This window comes from Drosophila arizonae, chromosome 2 (genome assembly GCF_054131065.1).
Source record: "Drosophila arizonae isolate 15081-1271.41 chromosome 2, UAZ_ARI_1.0, whole genome shotgun sequence".
NCBI classification, from domain to species: domain Eukaryota; kingdom Metazoa; phylum Arthropoda; class Insecta; order Diptera; family Drosophilidae; genus Drosophila; species Drosophila arizonae.
In genome coordinates this window covers 23,387,350-23,404,176 of record NC_142922.1, presented here as the reverse complement: position 1 = coordinate 23,404,176, position 16,827 = coordinate 23,387,350, and the positions used below count along the sequence as shown (strand labels likewise).

General features: G+C 51.9%; 1 protein-coding gene across 8 annotated transcripts in view; it reads left to right on the top strand.

Moving 5' to 3' along the window:
- btsz (bitesize) overlaps positions 1-16,827 on the top strand; it is a 72,962-nt gene that overhangs the window by 48,711 nt on the left and 7,424 nt on the right. For 5 of the 8 annotated variants that reach the window (XM_089476312.1, XM_089476308.1, XM_089476309.1 and 2 more), the window contains 5 exons: positions 1,713-1,834; positions 1,899-4,012; positions 4,077-4,203; positions 4,384-4,785; positions 8,690-16,441. In XM_089476312.1, the coding sequence (XP_089332438.1) occupies positions 1,713-1,834; positions 1,899-4,012; positions 4,077-4,203; positions 4,384-4,785; positions 8,690-16,441 (10,517 nt within the window). The remainder of the gene's footprint in view (positions 1-1,712; positions 1,835-1,898; positions 4,013-4,076; positions 4,204-4,383; positions 4,786-8,689; positions 16,442-16,827) is intronic. The other 3 variants (XM_089476311.1, XM_089476310.1, XM_018015439.2) reach the window with 3 other exon arrangements.

Here is a 16,827-nt window from a genome sequence, read left to right as displayed (position 1 = left end):
GACAGGCCTGGACAAGCCAGCTGGCTGGAGGACTTAAGCTTGTCGGCTAGTATTACAAAATAATTAAGAAAATATGCAGCGAAGGAATTCAAGGTCGATGCTAATGGAGAGAGGCAAAGTAAAAGTTTTTTAAAAGCAGAAGTTAAAGTTTTAAATTTGATCAAAGAGTTGGCCTTTATTGATGAATGAAATAATGTGTTTTTAATATGCAAATTTTTAAAATAGTTGCTTCCGATAAATAATTATGGAGTATTTATCTCACTCGGAAATATGTGCTTCATTCTTTCATATACAAGATTAATAAATTTAAGAAAAAAAGTCTATATTCAATTCGAGTTAAATTTTATTTTTGATTGAAATTTAATACAGCAATAATTGAATGAAAATAAATAACATTTCACCTGTCAGCTAAATTAGTTGTAAATGAAATTATTCAATTAGATGCTGCTCTTTTTGCTCATACTAAATTATACATTTTCATAAGCTATGCAAAAATACAAAAACAACAAAAATATTTATTAACTCAAGTGCCTTGAGGTAGATATAATTAATTAATTATATTCAAGGCCAGCACTAAATTAAAATATTCAAACTTGCTGATTTGTGGGCGACATTAGATGATTCTCTTCGAGCTTTAATGAAGTTTAGCCAAAAAGCACATAAATAGAAAGAAATATTACACATACGCCCTGTTGCGCAGAGTTCAACACTTGTTAACTAAGCAAAACAATTGTAATGTAGCAATGAGTGTTGAAGTCTGTGCGAGCTGCCGATGATGCTGGCAAGCGACCCACACGCTCCCAGAGTTCAGTGTTAATTGCCAAGCCCCGAAAAAAGTCGTTAAAACAACAGCAACATAAACAAGGCCAGACGCAAGACTCTGAACTAATTAAATGTTGGCCAACGCAGCAAGAGCAGCAGAGCAGCAGAGCAGCAGCAGCATCAGCAGCTGCAGGGCAACTAGTATGTAAATTTTTGGAACTCGGCTCCGTGCTGAGAATTCGCCAAGATGCTGGCAACGCCCACAGGTGTCAGCCAGATTGACGCCTCCCAAATGGCAGCCAGCTGTCAACGCAGCCCGCAATTGCAGCTGCTGTGCGCCGAGATGTGCACCACGCCCCGGTTTGCTTTGACGAAGGCGTCAGCCAGACACACATATAACTTGCTTTACTATATACGTGCTTATATAATATATATTTATATATGTGTATTGATAGCTCTGGCTGTGTCAGTGGCTGCGTCTTTGATTGGAATTTGTTCATAAAGTCTGACAAGAAAAACGCCTGACAGTCTCGAAGTGGCTGCGCCCTCAGCGGAGACGCCTCCAGAGCAGCCACCCGCCTAGTGTAGTCATTACGGTGTTGCGTCATGTTGGTGTCATGTTCAATGCTATACCCTGTACTTGACTACTAAGGGGTGTATCGGCTGCTTAGAGCAGCCACGTTAAATTTATAGATTTTATTTTTAGCTCAAGTCGAGGCAGTTTTAATCAATTTTTGTTCACTTGCACAAGTAAAGTAAAAAAAGCTAGGGTATTTTCAAGTCAGGCACTCTGCTTTGCTGCACAGCTGCTTTATTTTAGCAACTTTTGTTGTTGCTCTTGCCAGACAATCAGTCAGTTTGTTGGCTGTGGCTGACACGGACAGACGTGCGATGTTAACGGATGTATTTTGGTTTTTTAAATGGAATTGGTCTTGTTGTTGCTCTTGCAGGGAGCTACAAGCAGCCAGCGGTGAGTGGCTGAAGGAAGCCTACGCATCCTGCGAGGCTGTCGATCACCTTAGCACCAGTGACGTGCTTCGGAAAAGCATACGTCGCTCTTGGACCATCTCAAGTGAGTTCGCGACATTCAGTTGAATCCACTGCTGCTCCTTTATGAACGCCATGCTCATTCACAGATCCCGAGGACGATCCGAATAATCCGAATGCCCAGCAGCCCGTCACCGACAACTTGTATCCACAGCAACAGCACTTGATCGAGGCCCAATCGGCGGGCAGTTACCCCACATTGCACCAGCACACGCTGCATCAGCAGATGCAGCAGCAGCAGCAGCAGCAGCAGCAACAGCTTCAGCAGCAACTGCCACTGCAGCAGCAGCAGCAGCATCAGCCGCCTCCGCAACCGCGCCAGACGCACATCATCAATTATAATAGTGGCACTGCCACGCCCATCACTGGCAGCAAGTGGCAGTTGGGGCGTCGCGTCCTACGCCAATCCACGTTACCCAGCACACTAAGCAACGATCCGAATCTGAGCGGCAGCGGTGCCAATCTGGCCAACTACAATTCGGCCAACTTGACTGCGCCCACCTCGCCCCACCAGATACAGAAGAGCCCGCTCTATCCGAGCGCCTACAACAGCGACGACATCATCCACATGAACATCGCGCCCGACTGCGACAACTACAGCCAGATCCAGATCCAGCAGCAGCAGCCGCAGCTGGAGGCAGCCGCGAGTCCTCCCACGCATAGCCATCGACTGCAGGTGCGCCGTCAGTCGACGCTGCCGGCGAATCCATGCCAGCCGCCGCCCAGCATATACATGTCCACCTCACCGAATCGCGTCTATAGCCGTTCGCCGGAGCGGTCGCCCGGCGAGCAGCGCTATCCGCCCTTCACGCGGCAGACATCCTTCCCGGAGCCGCCGAGCAACAACTATCATCGCACCAAGCTGCTGCCCAATACCGCCAATCTAACAGCTCCGACCAACCAGTCGTCGCCAGTGGTCGCAGCGGCAGCGGCGCCGCCCCTGAACTACGAGTCGCAGGCATCGAGCATGGCCAGCGATGACATGGATTACAGCCAGGCGTTTGGCAAGCCACGCATGACGCGCCAGGCCACCTTGCCCAATCCCGAGCAGCATGTCAAGCTGCTGCCCACATCGCCGCCCAAGCGTCAGACGTCGCCGCAGTTCCGACGCTCGCCGGAATTCACGCGCCAGCAGACGCTGCCCAATCCGGAAGCCTTCAACAGCGGCAACACGCTAACAGTGCACCAGACGCCGCCGGGCAAATTCATGCCCATCTCGCCGCGAGCCAAGCAGAACTTCCTGTTTCCCAGCGTGCAGAATCCGCGCCAGTTTCTGTCGCAGCAGAACGTGCCCACTGTGGGCGGCGTGGACCTCGGCAGCGGCGGCAGCGTGGCCAGTGCCACCGGCGAGCAGTACTCGAGCAGTCAGAGCGTCAATATACACCACTCGCGCGACCCGCACTCGAAGATGATCAAGGTGCGCAGCCACAGCAACGAAGAGTATTCGAACAGCACCAAGACGCACGTGGAGAGTCGCCGGCTGCTGCCGGAAATACCCACAACGCAGCGCTCGCAGAGCCGCTCGCCCAGCCGCCTGGTGCGGCAGGACTGCCTCAAGGAGCAGGAGCACGGCTCGCGCACCTTTGGCGAGGCTAAGCAACAGTTCTGCCAGTTTCCCGATGTCAGCGAGGAACTGGAGACGCGACCGGAGTACGTGGACTACTTTGGCAACAGCACCACCAGCTTCCTGGAGTCCGATGAGGTGCAGTACGAGAAGAACTACAACGCCGGCTTCAGCAGCGAGCCGCGCATCATCTACAACGACGGCGCCGACGATGCCGCCTACAAGCCCACGCTGCCGCGGCCCATGTACGGCTCCGAGAATGTGGTGACAGGCGGCGATGGTGGCTACGGTGCGGGCGCACCCATGCCCGGCTTCTATTCCGACATGCATGCGACGCACAGTGGCGCCGTGCTGCCGCGCACTCCACTCATGCACAATCGCATGCGACGGCGACAGTCGAGGGAGCTGCCCGCCCAGCCACAGGAGGACTACGCAGCGGGCCTAACCGAGCCAACGGCAGCCGCAGCAGCCCCACCAGTGGCTAGCGCCACAGTGGGTGCCGCTTCACTCGCGGTGGACAACAGCGCTGATAGGCGAAAGCCAGAGCAAGTGCGTTCCGTGTCAGAGGACTCGGGTGCCAAGACGGCGCCGAAGCCCGTCACGCGGCGCTCCTTTTCGCATCCCGAGAAGGAATCAACGGTGGGAGGACTTTGAAATTTGCCTTTGTGGCATTAGCGTGCTAATTAATTTCGACTTTTTGCAGCCACCAAAGAAAACGGAAGCCTCGAAAATACCGAGTCCCCGACCCCTGGCCGATATACTGGACAAGACGCGCGGTGGCGCCACAAAGATACCGCTGGCCCGACGCCGCAACAGCCGCGGCGAGGAGGGTAAGTGCAAGCTAACGATTTCTAGTAGATGCTTTGTGCACCCGCACAGCACAGCCGTAGAAACCTGTAGCTAGTTAGCTGTAGTTAGTTGCAATCACCCGATTTATTAAATTTTTGCACCCTCCTCCCGCCTCCCGACCCCCGCCCACCCTTTCCGTTGACACATTAACCATTATATAGGTAGAGTACCACAGCATCACTACTCCTTCCATGAACTGCTTAAGCACCAGAACTCTGACTTATCCAATCGCATGAAAAAAACGACAATTCCCGTTAACACAGTCCCAGCCAAGGAGGATGAGCAGGCCGCATCCGGAGCCGTAGCCGAAGCTGCAGCCAAGGCGACTGACAAAGACCCCGACGCGACGAACAATGAGGCCAATGACACAGCAGGTGCCGCAGCAGTAAGTGTGCCCCATCGAGGCCATTTCACCCCCACTCACATCTCACCCCCTTTCCAGCACACCAGCACACTGGGTGAGCAGGAGCTGCAGAATGCAGTGGAGGCGGCTGCCGTTGTCTTCAAGAAGGTGGTGCTGCAGCGGCGCAAGGAGAAGGAGAAGGAGAAGGCCGCCGAGGAAGGTGAGTGCTAATGACCAGCTTCTCCAGTAACTATTATTACATTATGTAGTTTGTGTGTCTGTATGTGTCTGTGTGTGTGTTTGCTTATCGCATAATTTGCTCGGTGATGGTGACCTGTGTCTAACCCAAGTTTTCACCGGGTTTCACTTAACGGCTAATTTTACGCACAAATTAATTACGTAGCGCGGTGGCCAGCTGTGGGAAAAGTCCTGCACTTGAGCTGGGTCATTATTGCCTTTATCACTCACTTCTACATTTATCGCTCATTGGCTTGGTGCGTGCTCCTCCTAAGTAGTTGGGTGTAATTACATATACAAATTTCCAGGTTTTGCACACAAAAGCAATGCAGGAAATATCTGCAACCAGCTGTAGGATGATAGAAAGCTTAAACGCTGAAATGTTTTGCTTGAACAGTGAAAATATTTATAAATAAATACAAAATATAAATGCAGAGAAACTCACGAGAAAAACACTCATTTCTGTGTAACAATTTCTGCTGCCCCCTAAAAGTATGCTTTATTTTTAATAGCTGAATAATATCTACATATTCGTATTCGGAATGTATCCATTAAAACAATGTTTTTTTTTGGGCAAAATATTTAGAGCATTTCTGTTGAATTTTTATTATATATTCCTATATGCGCTTTTATGGAAAAAAGCTAAGAATTTGAACTTGAAGAGAGATAATAAAAATTGCATGTTGATATAGATACAAAATTATACAATTTTTTTTATATTTGTTTGTATATATATTTTAAGCGCTGAATCTGTACAATGCAAGTTTAGTACCTTAACAACACAATTAGAATTTTTATATAACACCTAACCTTCTGATGTATTCAGGAGGACTTACAAATATATATTTACAAGTATCCCTAAACGACTTATCTCATATTTTTGGCAAAACCCAAGCGTTTTAATCGCCTTAGTGGTCTCACAGGAAGCAATCTTCTCGCTAGTCTGCTCCGGTGTCTAGCCAGTCTGTCACTATATCGGCTAGTGTGTCTCCCAATCTGTTCCTCCACAGTAAACAGTTTCAGATCTCGATGTAGAGTTGAGCCGCGCACATACCATGGGCAGTTTGTAATTTGCCGCAATACACGATTTTGCAGGACCTGTATGCGTTTATAGTTTGATTTTGCGCATATTCCCCAAATCTGCACACCGTAGAGCCAAATTGGGGCTACACAGTGGACATAAACCGCTCTCTTAGCTCTGAGTGACATGGTGCTGCGTCTGTTGAGCAGCCACCGCAGTTGTTGCATGCGTTGCCCACATCTCCTAGCCACTGCCTTAAGATGAGGACCAAATGTTAGACGCTTGTCAAGGGTGATGCCAAGGTACTTTGCCTGCGAAGGTTGATCAAGTGTTTCGCCATCTAAACGTATAGGCGGGGTGTGGCTGATGAAGGTTTTTAGGGTGAAGCAAGTGTTGGTGGTCTTGCGTGGGTTGATTTTCATGTTCCATCTTTTGCACCATGCTACTAGTGTGTTTAGGTAGCTCTCCACTCCATTCGAAGCCTCAGTGGGACATTTTGAGCTGTAGAGCACCGCTATATCGTCTGCGTAAGTAGCGAGAAGGGCTTTGCCAGGATTCTCCATGTGGCGCACGCTAGGGGAGGGTAGGTCGGCCGTGTAAATGGAGTAAAGCAGCGGCCCTAATACGCTGCCCTGAGGAACTCCAGCTCTCATTTGGCAAGGAGTCGAGTATGTGTTCCGTACTCTGACAATAAATTGCCGACCCTCCAGATACGATCGTAGAATCCCGAAGTAAGGTGCTGGGAAGAGGTTTTTGATTTTGCTGAGAAGCCCTGTATGCCAGACCCTATCAAATGCTTGCTGCATATCGACAAAAACTGCGTTGCAGTATTCCATGTCATCAAATGCCTGAAGGATGTGCCTCGTCAACCGGTGAACCTGCTCCACAGTTCCGTGTCCTTCTCTAAAGCCAAACTGATGGTCCGGTAAGATATGACGTTCACTGATGATATTGCCAAGTCGATTGGCAATAAGTCTCTCCCATACTTTGGAAAGTGACGACAGCAGACTTATTGGGCGGTACGATTCTGGGTCATCCTCTGGCTTTCCTGGTTTGTGGATCATTACAATCGCTGCCATCTTCCATTGCTTAGGAAAGAATTCCACCCTCAGCATAGCATTAAATATTAAAGCTATGAAGATGATCGCCCGAGTAGGGAGGGCTTTTAGCGTTGCATTGCTCAGTCTGTCATAACCAGGTGCTTTCTTATATACAATAAAACATTTTTTTTTATTAATATTTATTATTAAACTGGAATAGAAAGTTTAATAAATTTGATTAAATTCGAATATATTTAATAATTTCATTCAACTCAAATATTTATGAAATATACATACATAATATATATAATATATATGTATTATTGAAATATGTATTAATTAAATACCTAACTAATTTAAACCAAATTCTAGCGGCTTGATGATAAAGCGTTACACAGAATTGTATGGATATATTCTAATATAAGATATATATAAATTAAACGTTAGCCTAATATGAAAGCACATTTCGTTACAAATATTATACGAAATTGTTTTGAGTGTAGCAGGCTCGACCTGGGAATGGCAACGAATTCATAAATCGCCCACAACTAAACACACAGGACATACACATCCAATTCCACACACACACACACACACACACTCACACTCACACGTGTGCGTGGGTGTGTTTGTGTATGTATTTTTGAAGAATAGAAACTTTTTTTGTCGCAGTGCTTTTGACGTCCTTTGTTTTGTTTTAATTTGCTGTTTGTTTGCCGTTCACGGGTCGGCGCATCGTTGTCGAATTTATTCGAGAACTACAATCAGGATATTGTCGCTCACGCTTTGGCAGCGAGCTCGGGCTTTGCCCATTCTCGGGGCTAGCTGTCAAAAGTGTACCGTTAAACTTATTGCGTTCACCTGGGCGTGCGCCGATAGTGGCAACGTGAAGGCAATAGGCAGAGCATGGCTGGGCGAGGGGCGAGGGGAAACCACTCTTCAAAACGAGCCAAAGCGAACGCTGGCCAAATATTTGCTTTGTGCCTGCCACAGGCTTGTGCAACATGCATGCATTTCCCGACGTATTGTTTGCGCAAACACAATAACGCCATCGCATGAGCTGGAGGAGGCTGCCTTAAAAGCATTCTGCCAAATCTACCATAGACATTGCCCCGCTCGAGCATTAAAGATGGGAACGCAACACAAATACTTGGGGGCCCATTTCAGAAATACTTAAGGGCTGCAGCCACTCGAAGACAAACAAAAGCACTTGGCCAACTATGTGAAATGGCGAAAAGGAAAAGCCAAATATGTTTGGCACTTCCTTAAGATTATTATAAATATTGGCTTAGGTGCGAAATAGGGGCCATTAAATAACAGAGGTTGGCTTTCATACAGACAGCAATAGGCCATCAATCATCGCTACAGAGGTGTCTGGGGTTGCTTTCTTAGTAATTTGATACTCCTTTCTTAATAATTAAGCTGAAGTAACTGGCCGAAAATAATATACTATAATAAATTAACTATATTTTTAAGTATTATATATATATTTTGGTATCTAATAGTATTAAACATTACTGATCTACATAATCCATGTCAATAGCACTTTACATAAACCCAATAACATTTGAATGCTTGGTAAATGTAAATAACAACATATAGTCTAACCAATTAACCCACAACTAACATCTGTGGTGCTGGTGCTGGTGGTGGTGCTTTAGTTACCCGTGCAAAAACCATTAAACATGCTAACAAAAAACCCGTATTTCACTTGTATCAAACCAGTATTTTCCATTGTCATTCTGTGGTGTTGGTCAACGTCGAACCCATTGCGTCGAAAGAAAAACAACAACAAGAAAACAAAAACCCACCCTATTAATTCGCAGGCCCGCAGCTGGCAGCTGGCGCTTCCGGTGACAGCAACGGCGATGCCATGGAAACCTCGTCGTCATCGGAGCTGGAGTTCAGGTGCAGCACAGCGGGCACGTCGGGTCAGTCGCAGTACAGTGTCGAAGCGGATGAGTTCAAGCTTGTGTTTCTAAACTCGGACTCGTCATCCTCATGCAAAGAGGAGGAGGAGGAGGAAGACGACAACGATACGGATACCGCCTCTAGTTCCTCCTGCACATCCACACACCAATGCCACAGCATTGTGAGCAATGTGGAGGACTGTGATTGGGACTACTTTGAGCCATCGATGATTGCAGCCACTACAACCACAACCACAACAATGATTGCATATGCCAGCTCCATGGCGTCCACAACGCCCACGCCACCGCCACGCCTACGTCGTCGCTCCAGCGACAGCGACTCGCCCTTGCTGCAGCGCCGGCAGCAGCTCCTGCGCAGCTACTGCTCCAAGATACGCGAGAGCGACACCGGCACCGACGAGGAGCTGCACATGCATGCCGAGAGCAGCTCCCAGACCAGCTCCGATCAGAATCAGACACCGCCGACGCCCTCACTGCCGCTCAGCATGAAGGCGCGCATCAAGACGCGCTTCCTCAAGAGCCACCATCACTACCAGCACCACCACCACAGCCACAGCCACAGCCACGCGCCCAGCAGGTGCACTGGCTGCAGTGGAGCCACAGCCGCCCAGCAGCCGCAATATGTGCCCATACCCGTGCCGGTGCCCATACCCGTGCCCATGGCCGCCTACCACAACTGGCAGCTGGAGCATTCGGGCGCACCGTTGCTTGAGCAGGACGAGCACTTGGCCGCCTCACTGCAGCAGCTGTGGCAGGCGGCGGCAGCCGCCTCGTCCACACCAAACTCGCCGCAGCAGCAGCAACAACAGCAGCAGCAACAACAACAGCAGCAGCAGGCGGCAGCCGCAGCAGCTGCTGCAGCGGCTATGGTCGCTTATTCGCAGCAATTCGCCGCGGCTAGCAACATGTTTGATGCAACACCGCCGGCAACCACCAAGAGCTATCAGCAATTGCCAACAACAACACGTCAATTGGATGGCGGCTTCAAGTCCTCGGCGCCGGAGCTGAGCGCCTCGCTGGGCTCGCTGATGACGCAGTCGCTGTGCTCCACTGCGTCCACGTCTTCATCAACAACGTCCGGCTATGGCACAGCAGGTCGTAGCCTGGAAACATTAGCCGGCTGTCTGTGTCTGGCACAACAACAGCATTACCAACAGCAACAACAACAACAACAACAACAACAGCAGCAGCAGCAGCAGCAACAACAACTGGCCAGCAAAATAGCTTTCAAGCCAGCTCCAACAAGTTTAGGTTTAGTATTGCCGCGCACGCCGTCGGGTGAACAGCAACAAACGCGACGCTCGCTCTGTGACGATGCTGATGCCGATGTTGACGTCGCCGCAACGCCCACAACAGCACTGAGATTGTGTAATGCGAATGATAAAAGAAGCAGCGATTGCGACTGCGACTGCGAGAGCGACGCCAGCAACAGCGTTAAATTTAGCGCACATGTTGATGTTGATAAAAGCGAGGCAATGCCAGCGGCAACATTGACAGTCGAGCTGCCAAATAAATGCCAAAATCTATGCGAAACTGTGCAAAACAGCAGACAACTAGCGACAGCAGCAGCAGCAGCAGCAGCTCAAGCACCAACAGTACCAACAGCAGCAACGGCAGCACAAGCACCAGACACACAAACGCAAACAGCAACAGAAAACACAGAAACAGAAAGACAAACCTACCTGGCGAGTAACAACCACAACGCCGACGCCGACGACGACGACGACGGCGACGAAGGCGAAGCAGCGGAGGCAGCAGACGAAACAAATATACATAAAAATCAAGTACCAGCAACGGCAGCAACAACAACTACAACTACAGCAAGCGGAGCCACATTGAGTACGGCAACTCCTGCGGTAATAACTCGTTTCAGCGACGGCCAAGTTGCAGTCGAAAATGTTGAGATTGTTGCCGCCGTTGCGCCTAGAGAGCAACAATTGCAGCAGCAACAGCAACAGCAGCCACTAGAGTCGCAACTAGCAAAGAATTCGCATAGGTTTATAAATACAAAATCCACAAATATGTCCGAGAACGAGCCAAGTGAGTCGGCGACATTTGGCTATTTGCGCAGCGAAAGCTACGCCGCCAACAGCAGCAATAGCAACAGCAGCAGCAGCTGCAACAGTGAAGCTGAAGATGAGCGCAGCCCACGCAAATTGGTGGAGCGCAGCTACGATGTGGCTCTGGCCATGCAAGCAGAGGCAGCGGCAGAGGCGCAGAAGGAGGAGGAGGAGCTGCAACTGGAGCCACAGGCAGCAGCAATGCCCATGCAAATGGTGCACCACAGCACCACCGAAGGCAGCAGCAGCAGTGATTCCAGCAGCAACAGCAGCTCCAGCTCCGAGTCATGTGACTCAGATGACACCGGCACTGTGGCGGATCGCCGGCCCAAGCGAAGGCGCTTTAACAAGGTGTTTGTGGTCAACCGGCAGGTGGGCCATGCGGCTCGCGTCCGACGCAGCTCATCCACCGAGGGTGACTCGTTGTCCTCCTCGGATGCGAATCTTGAAGACTCATCGGATAATGATACAGACACAGAGCGCACCGATTGTGGCATTGTACTCAACTATGTGAAAGCATTGGCCGAGGAGGAGGCAGGCCCAGAGGAGGAGCCATTGGCTGCTGCAGCACGTGATGCCAGCGACGATGATGACGATGATGAAAGTGAACGCCGCATTGCCAACTCAAGCGATGAGCTCGCCAACTGCATTGTTGTTGTGGGCGGCTGCACCGACGACGATGCCAATGCCGGCGGCGTTGTCTTGCATGGGATGCGTGCTCTGCCAGACGTCGCGGAGGAGCAGGAGCCACAGCAACAGCAGCAGCAGCAGCAGGAGCAATTAGAGCACAACATTGAGCAGCCATTCGAAATAAGCGCCGTCCTGGCTGCCTGCGATGAGCTCCATAGCATTTCCAACGATGTGAATCGCTTGTTGGCGCTGCACAAGCAAAACTCCCAGTTGGAGCTGAAGCTGCAGCGACTGCGACGCGGCGTCGCCGAAATCAATGAGGATCATCTGCTGGCAACGCAGAGCACTGCTGCGGCTGCCGCCCCCACGGAGCAGAAGCCAAGCGAATGCAGCAGTCAAATGCTAAAAGAAGGGTGTTCAGGTAATGCACCCACCGCACAAAAGAAGGAGGAGGAGGAGGAGGAAGCGGCACAAGCAACGGCAACGGCAACGGCAACCCTCGCGCTGACCAGTTGCCGTTCTCAGAAAAGCGTAAATGTAAATTCTAATGACGAAAGCGAAGCAGCGAAACAAAGCGAACCAAGCAACGCCGAGGGTAAACATGTAAGCGAAGAAGCACAGGCGCAAACACAAGAAGCAGCGACAACAGAGGCAGCGACTCTTGGGTTTTCATGCCAGCAGCAGAGCCAGCAGAGGCAGCAGGTAAAGGCAAACAGCGATAATAAAGTAGCAGCCAAGCAAACAGCAACAACAACAGCAAAGGCAACGACTATCGTCGAGCGAACAGCTGTGCAAACCCAGGTAATGGGAGAGGGCGAGGCAGCGAGCGGCGGCATACGCAGCGAAGCATGCAAAATAAACGACGATTTGTTCGACTCGCTCAACTCTCACTCTCTCGCCATAACGAGTAAAGCACCTGAAGCACAACAGAAACAGCAACAAAGCAAACAACAACAAGAGAAGCAGCCGCAGCAGCAGGTAGCCGAGAGAGCGACAGCTGCTGAGCGTAAAGAGAGCGCGCTACCTGTTGCTCAGTTAGCCGATTGCGCAGCCGAAGTGAAGTCGCAGTCGGCATTGGAAACGGCAGCGGCAGCGGCAGCGGAGTCAGTCGAAAATGAAATGTTAAACGTTGCGGTTGAAGAGCCAAACGCGCGCCTAACGCTGTACACTAACAACAACAACATTAGCAGCAGCAGCAACAACAATAATAATAGCAGTAGAAACGGCAACAACAACAACGACGACGACGACGTTGGTCATAATGACGGCGATTTCGCAGCACAAAAGACAGAAAGCAGCAACAATGCTGCTCTTGTTGTTGGCCAACATAGCAGCAGCAGCAGCAGCAACAACAACAATAACAACTGTGACGTAGTGAATGTGAATGTGATTGAAGCATCGTCGCGTGTGTTTGAAAGTTGTGAAAACGAATACGACAAAATATTTGGCAGCAATCAAGAACTGCAAATCAACAACGAGCCAACTGCAGCTGCAATAGCAGCAGCAACAAATAAAGCAACGACAGCAACAGCAACAACAACAACAGCAGCTAGTGCTGCACCCAAGAATTCACTTTCAGCTAAATATCGCAGCTTAGTGATGATTACAAAAGACAATGAAAGCCCAACAACAACAACAGCATCAGCAGCAGCAACAACGAGTAGCGACAACGATTATGAAATGCCAGCGATTGGCAGCAACAACTTTGGCCAGAACTTTGGCAATGAGTCACACGTTACGCTGCGCGCCTTAAGCAACGACATCGATTTCAGCGCGGAACCGTTGACAGTGACGCCAACGCCAAGTGAACGGGAACTGTCGCGTGACTCGTACAGTGTGGACTCCCTAAATGAGCCGAGTATACGGCCGAAGATCATTCTGGACGATGGCCTGGCCGACGACGACTCCTGGGTGGAGGAGCTGAGTCAACACGGCGATGGCGACGACGATGAGAACTTGAGCAATGCCACGACAACGCCGACAGCCACCGATTCTGAGGATGCGGATGGGGATGGAGAGCTGGGCGGCGGTCGCATCATGTACATGGATCGGGAGGAGGAGCTGCGCGGCTACAACCGATCAGCCATCGACTTCACGCTGCACACCATTGTGGAGGAGAGCTGCGAGGAGAGCGAAGTGGCCTCCATGCGAGCTGACAACGAGCTGGAGCAGGAGGAGGAGGAGGAGGACTTGGCGGAGCGTAGACGCATGCGCACGCTACAGCATCATCATCGGCTTAGCGCCTCGGAGCTGGAGAAGTATTTCTTCTTCGGCCTGGGCGATGGCAAGGTCATGAGCTCCATAGACACTCGTGGCGATGACACCGCCTCGGAGGTCAGTTCCGAGTGCTCCGAGAGTCTGGACTCGCTGCCCCATGACGATCAGCTGCTGGATGGCAGCAATAGTGCCGCAGACTTGGCATCATCCCGCCTAGAAAAGTACTTCCTCTCCGGCTTCATGGGCTTCAGTGGATCCGGCGAGAAGCAGGCGGAGAGCGACGAGAGTGGCGGCAGCGTGGGCAGCGACAGCGAGGGACATCCCAGCCCCAGTCAGCGGCGCAAACGACTTGTACGGGCGCGGGGCACTCCCCGCAGCCACAACTCCTCGTTGGATAATCTGCTGCTGCCCGAGACTGATGCAATGGATGCCACGACAACGGCAGCCGGAGCTGCAGAGGACACATCCGAGTCGGAGACCGGCTGCGACGACACCGTCGTGCACATAGCCAGCGCTGTGGATCGCGCCTCTGACGGCAGCTCCTCAGACACCATCAAGCGCAAGAAGCAGCTGCGGAAACGGCACGACTCCCTCGATGAAAAGAAGCTGCACGAGGCGGCAGATGCGTGTGCCACTGGAGCTGGCGGCGGCATCGGAGGCGACTCCCATGCCAACAATCTGGGCACTGCTCAGGCAAAGAAGCAGCAGCATCACAGCCGAGACAGCGGCTTTGTGGGCAGCAACGACGACCTATTGAAGTCTCCCGACTGCGAGCCCAGCAAGTCCCCCACGCCAACTCTGGGCCAGATCAGTGAGGACCGCGAGCCATTGGCCTCAGCCAGCGCACTTACATTGCCCAAACCGGAATTACCCAGCACGAGTGCGGGAGCCGTTGTCGGCGCGACGCGACGCATCACTCTGCAGCCACCGGGCCCGGGTGGAGCCAGCAGCTCCATTTTGGTGCGCAAGGATAGCTTCAACAACTGGAGCTCCGATGAGGAGACCAATCTGATGATGACCAAGATGCGTCAGTTCTTCAAGACGCTCATCGTGGCCACAGCCAATGCACAACAGAGCCAGAGTCAGAGTCAGAGCCAATCCCAGAGCCCGAGTGCTGGCAGCACGCCCAGCTCAGTGCGCCGGCTGGCAAGCAAGTCGGCCAAGTCAAGGCCGGCACAGCTGGCCTACTTCGAGAATGAGCTGACACGCCTCATGAAGACTGTGCCGGGCATCAATGATGAGCAGGTGCGCGAGATTGTGGAGTATCTGAGCAGCGAAGATACCTGGTCGGACTCGTACGACTCCTCCGACTATACCAGCTCGGACCTGGAGGGCTCCGAGCACAAGGGACAGCTGAAGGCGCAGATCTCCGCCAGCTGCCAGCAGATAATCAACAAGTTCGAGGTGGACGAGGAGGGGGTGCGAGGCGATGGAGGTCTGCTGGACGAGGCGCATGCGCTGAATGGCGATACGGCCTTTGTCTACCAAAAGCTGGTAGCCTCCTTCAGCAAAGTGGCAGTGGGCGAAGCTAGCGAAGGAGCACCCAATGGCAGTAGCAAGCCCGCGGAGCCCGATGAGGATCGCCTGTCCACAACCAGCACGGAGCAGCGGTCGCCACAGCTGTTTGCCAAGGTCATGCAGCACATAGGAACCCGCCTGGTGGCCCTGATGCACGAGGTAAGCAGTGGCAATGAGACGCCCATGTCGACGCGGCACACCCGCCGGGCGCAGGCCAAGATCTCAGCCACGACAACGGAGGATGAAGAGGACGAGGTGGAGCAGCAGCTGCAGCTGAAGGCGCTGCCGCTAAAGCAGCTGAAGCTGCGCAGCCGTTCGCATGATTTGTTGCTGGATGGCGGCGCCAACGGCGGACAACAGACACAGCTCCATGGACACATGGCCGCCAATGCGGCGGTGGGTCATCAGCAGGCAGGAGCCACGGACACCGGAGCCGGCGACAATGCCGGGGAGGAGTGCGGCGTGGCCAGCGATTATGAGCGCTTCTCGTGGCGCGGCAGTTTTGAGTCGGCATTACTGGCTAATGGCGACTCCAGAACGAGGCTCAGCCAGCTGAGCCAGCTAGACAGGGACAACTCGTCGTCTGCGTCCGCTTTGGCTGTGGCAAAGCGCCGATCTGCAGGCGACCTGCTGTTCAGCCAGCACCAGCAGAGCCTTAGCCGCGAGCAGCTGGATCGCGTGCGCTCCTGCGGCAGCATTGGCGGCGGCGATGCCCACCATCATCAGCTGGAGGCATCGCCCGCCAAGCCTTGGCTGTCGTCGGCCAGCTCCTGCGCCGATTCCGCCAAGGATGTGCGCCGCTCCAGCGTACCCGATGCCATCTACGAGACGGACTCCAGCGACGAGGGGCAATCGGCACAGTTTACCGCCAATCGCTCCACCTTGCCGCGCAGCCTGACGGGCAGCGTGCCAGTGGCTAGCACCAATTCCCTGCCACGCCTGCCCACCAGCTCGGTGGCTACGGTGGGCGCCCCTTTTACCAGCACGCCCATCACCAAGTCGCAAAACGCGCTCAACTATACGCCCTCGTCTACGGGCAGCGCCAAGAGCGCGCGATACCGCTCGCCGGGATTGGCCGCACGTGCTGCAGCCGCCAACAGCAGCGGCGCAGGAGTCGGCTCTGCCAGCTCCTCCAGCAGCTGTGGCAAAAAACTAGGCGGCGGTCTGCAGCAGTTCCTCTACTCCAAGCGTGATGCACGCAAACGCCTGAACATGTCAGCGGGTGAGTTTACCAAAGCCTTTGCCTAACTATCTGGCAGATACAACACACACACACACATATACTTATACACACAGAAAAGGGTCACATAGAGGCTTAAAATGCTGCAAATGTTCAGCATTTCTCAGATGCTTACCTTTCCACATAGCGATTAGCCTCCAAGAATTGCCTGAGCCATGCCTCAAATGCCAACGAGGCGCCACATTTGAGCACGTTCGGCAGCAGTGAAAATTCCAGTCAATGGAAAGGGGTTTACCAAGTGATAAATTGACTTATTTGAACAGAGTTCACAAACTACAACCAAAGGGGAAAGCTCTCGAGTCAATAGTAGCTAAAGATTTAACGAACTCTGTTCCAAAATGATATATAGCTCGCATTTCTTTAACATG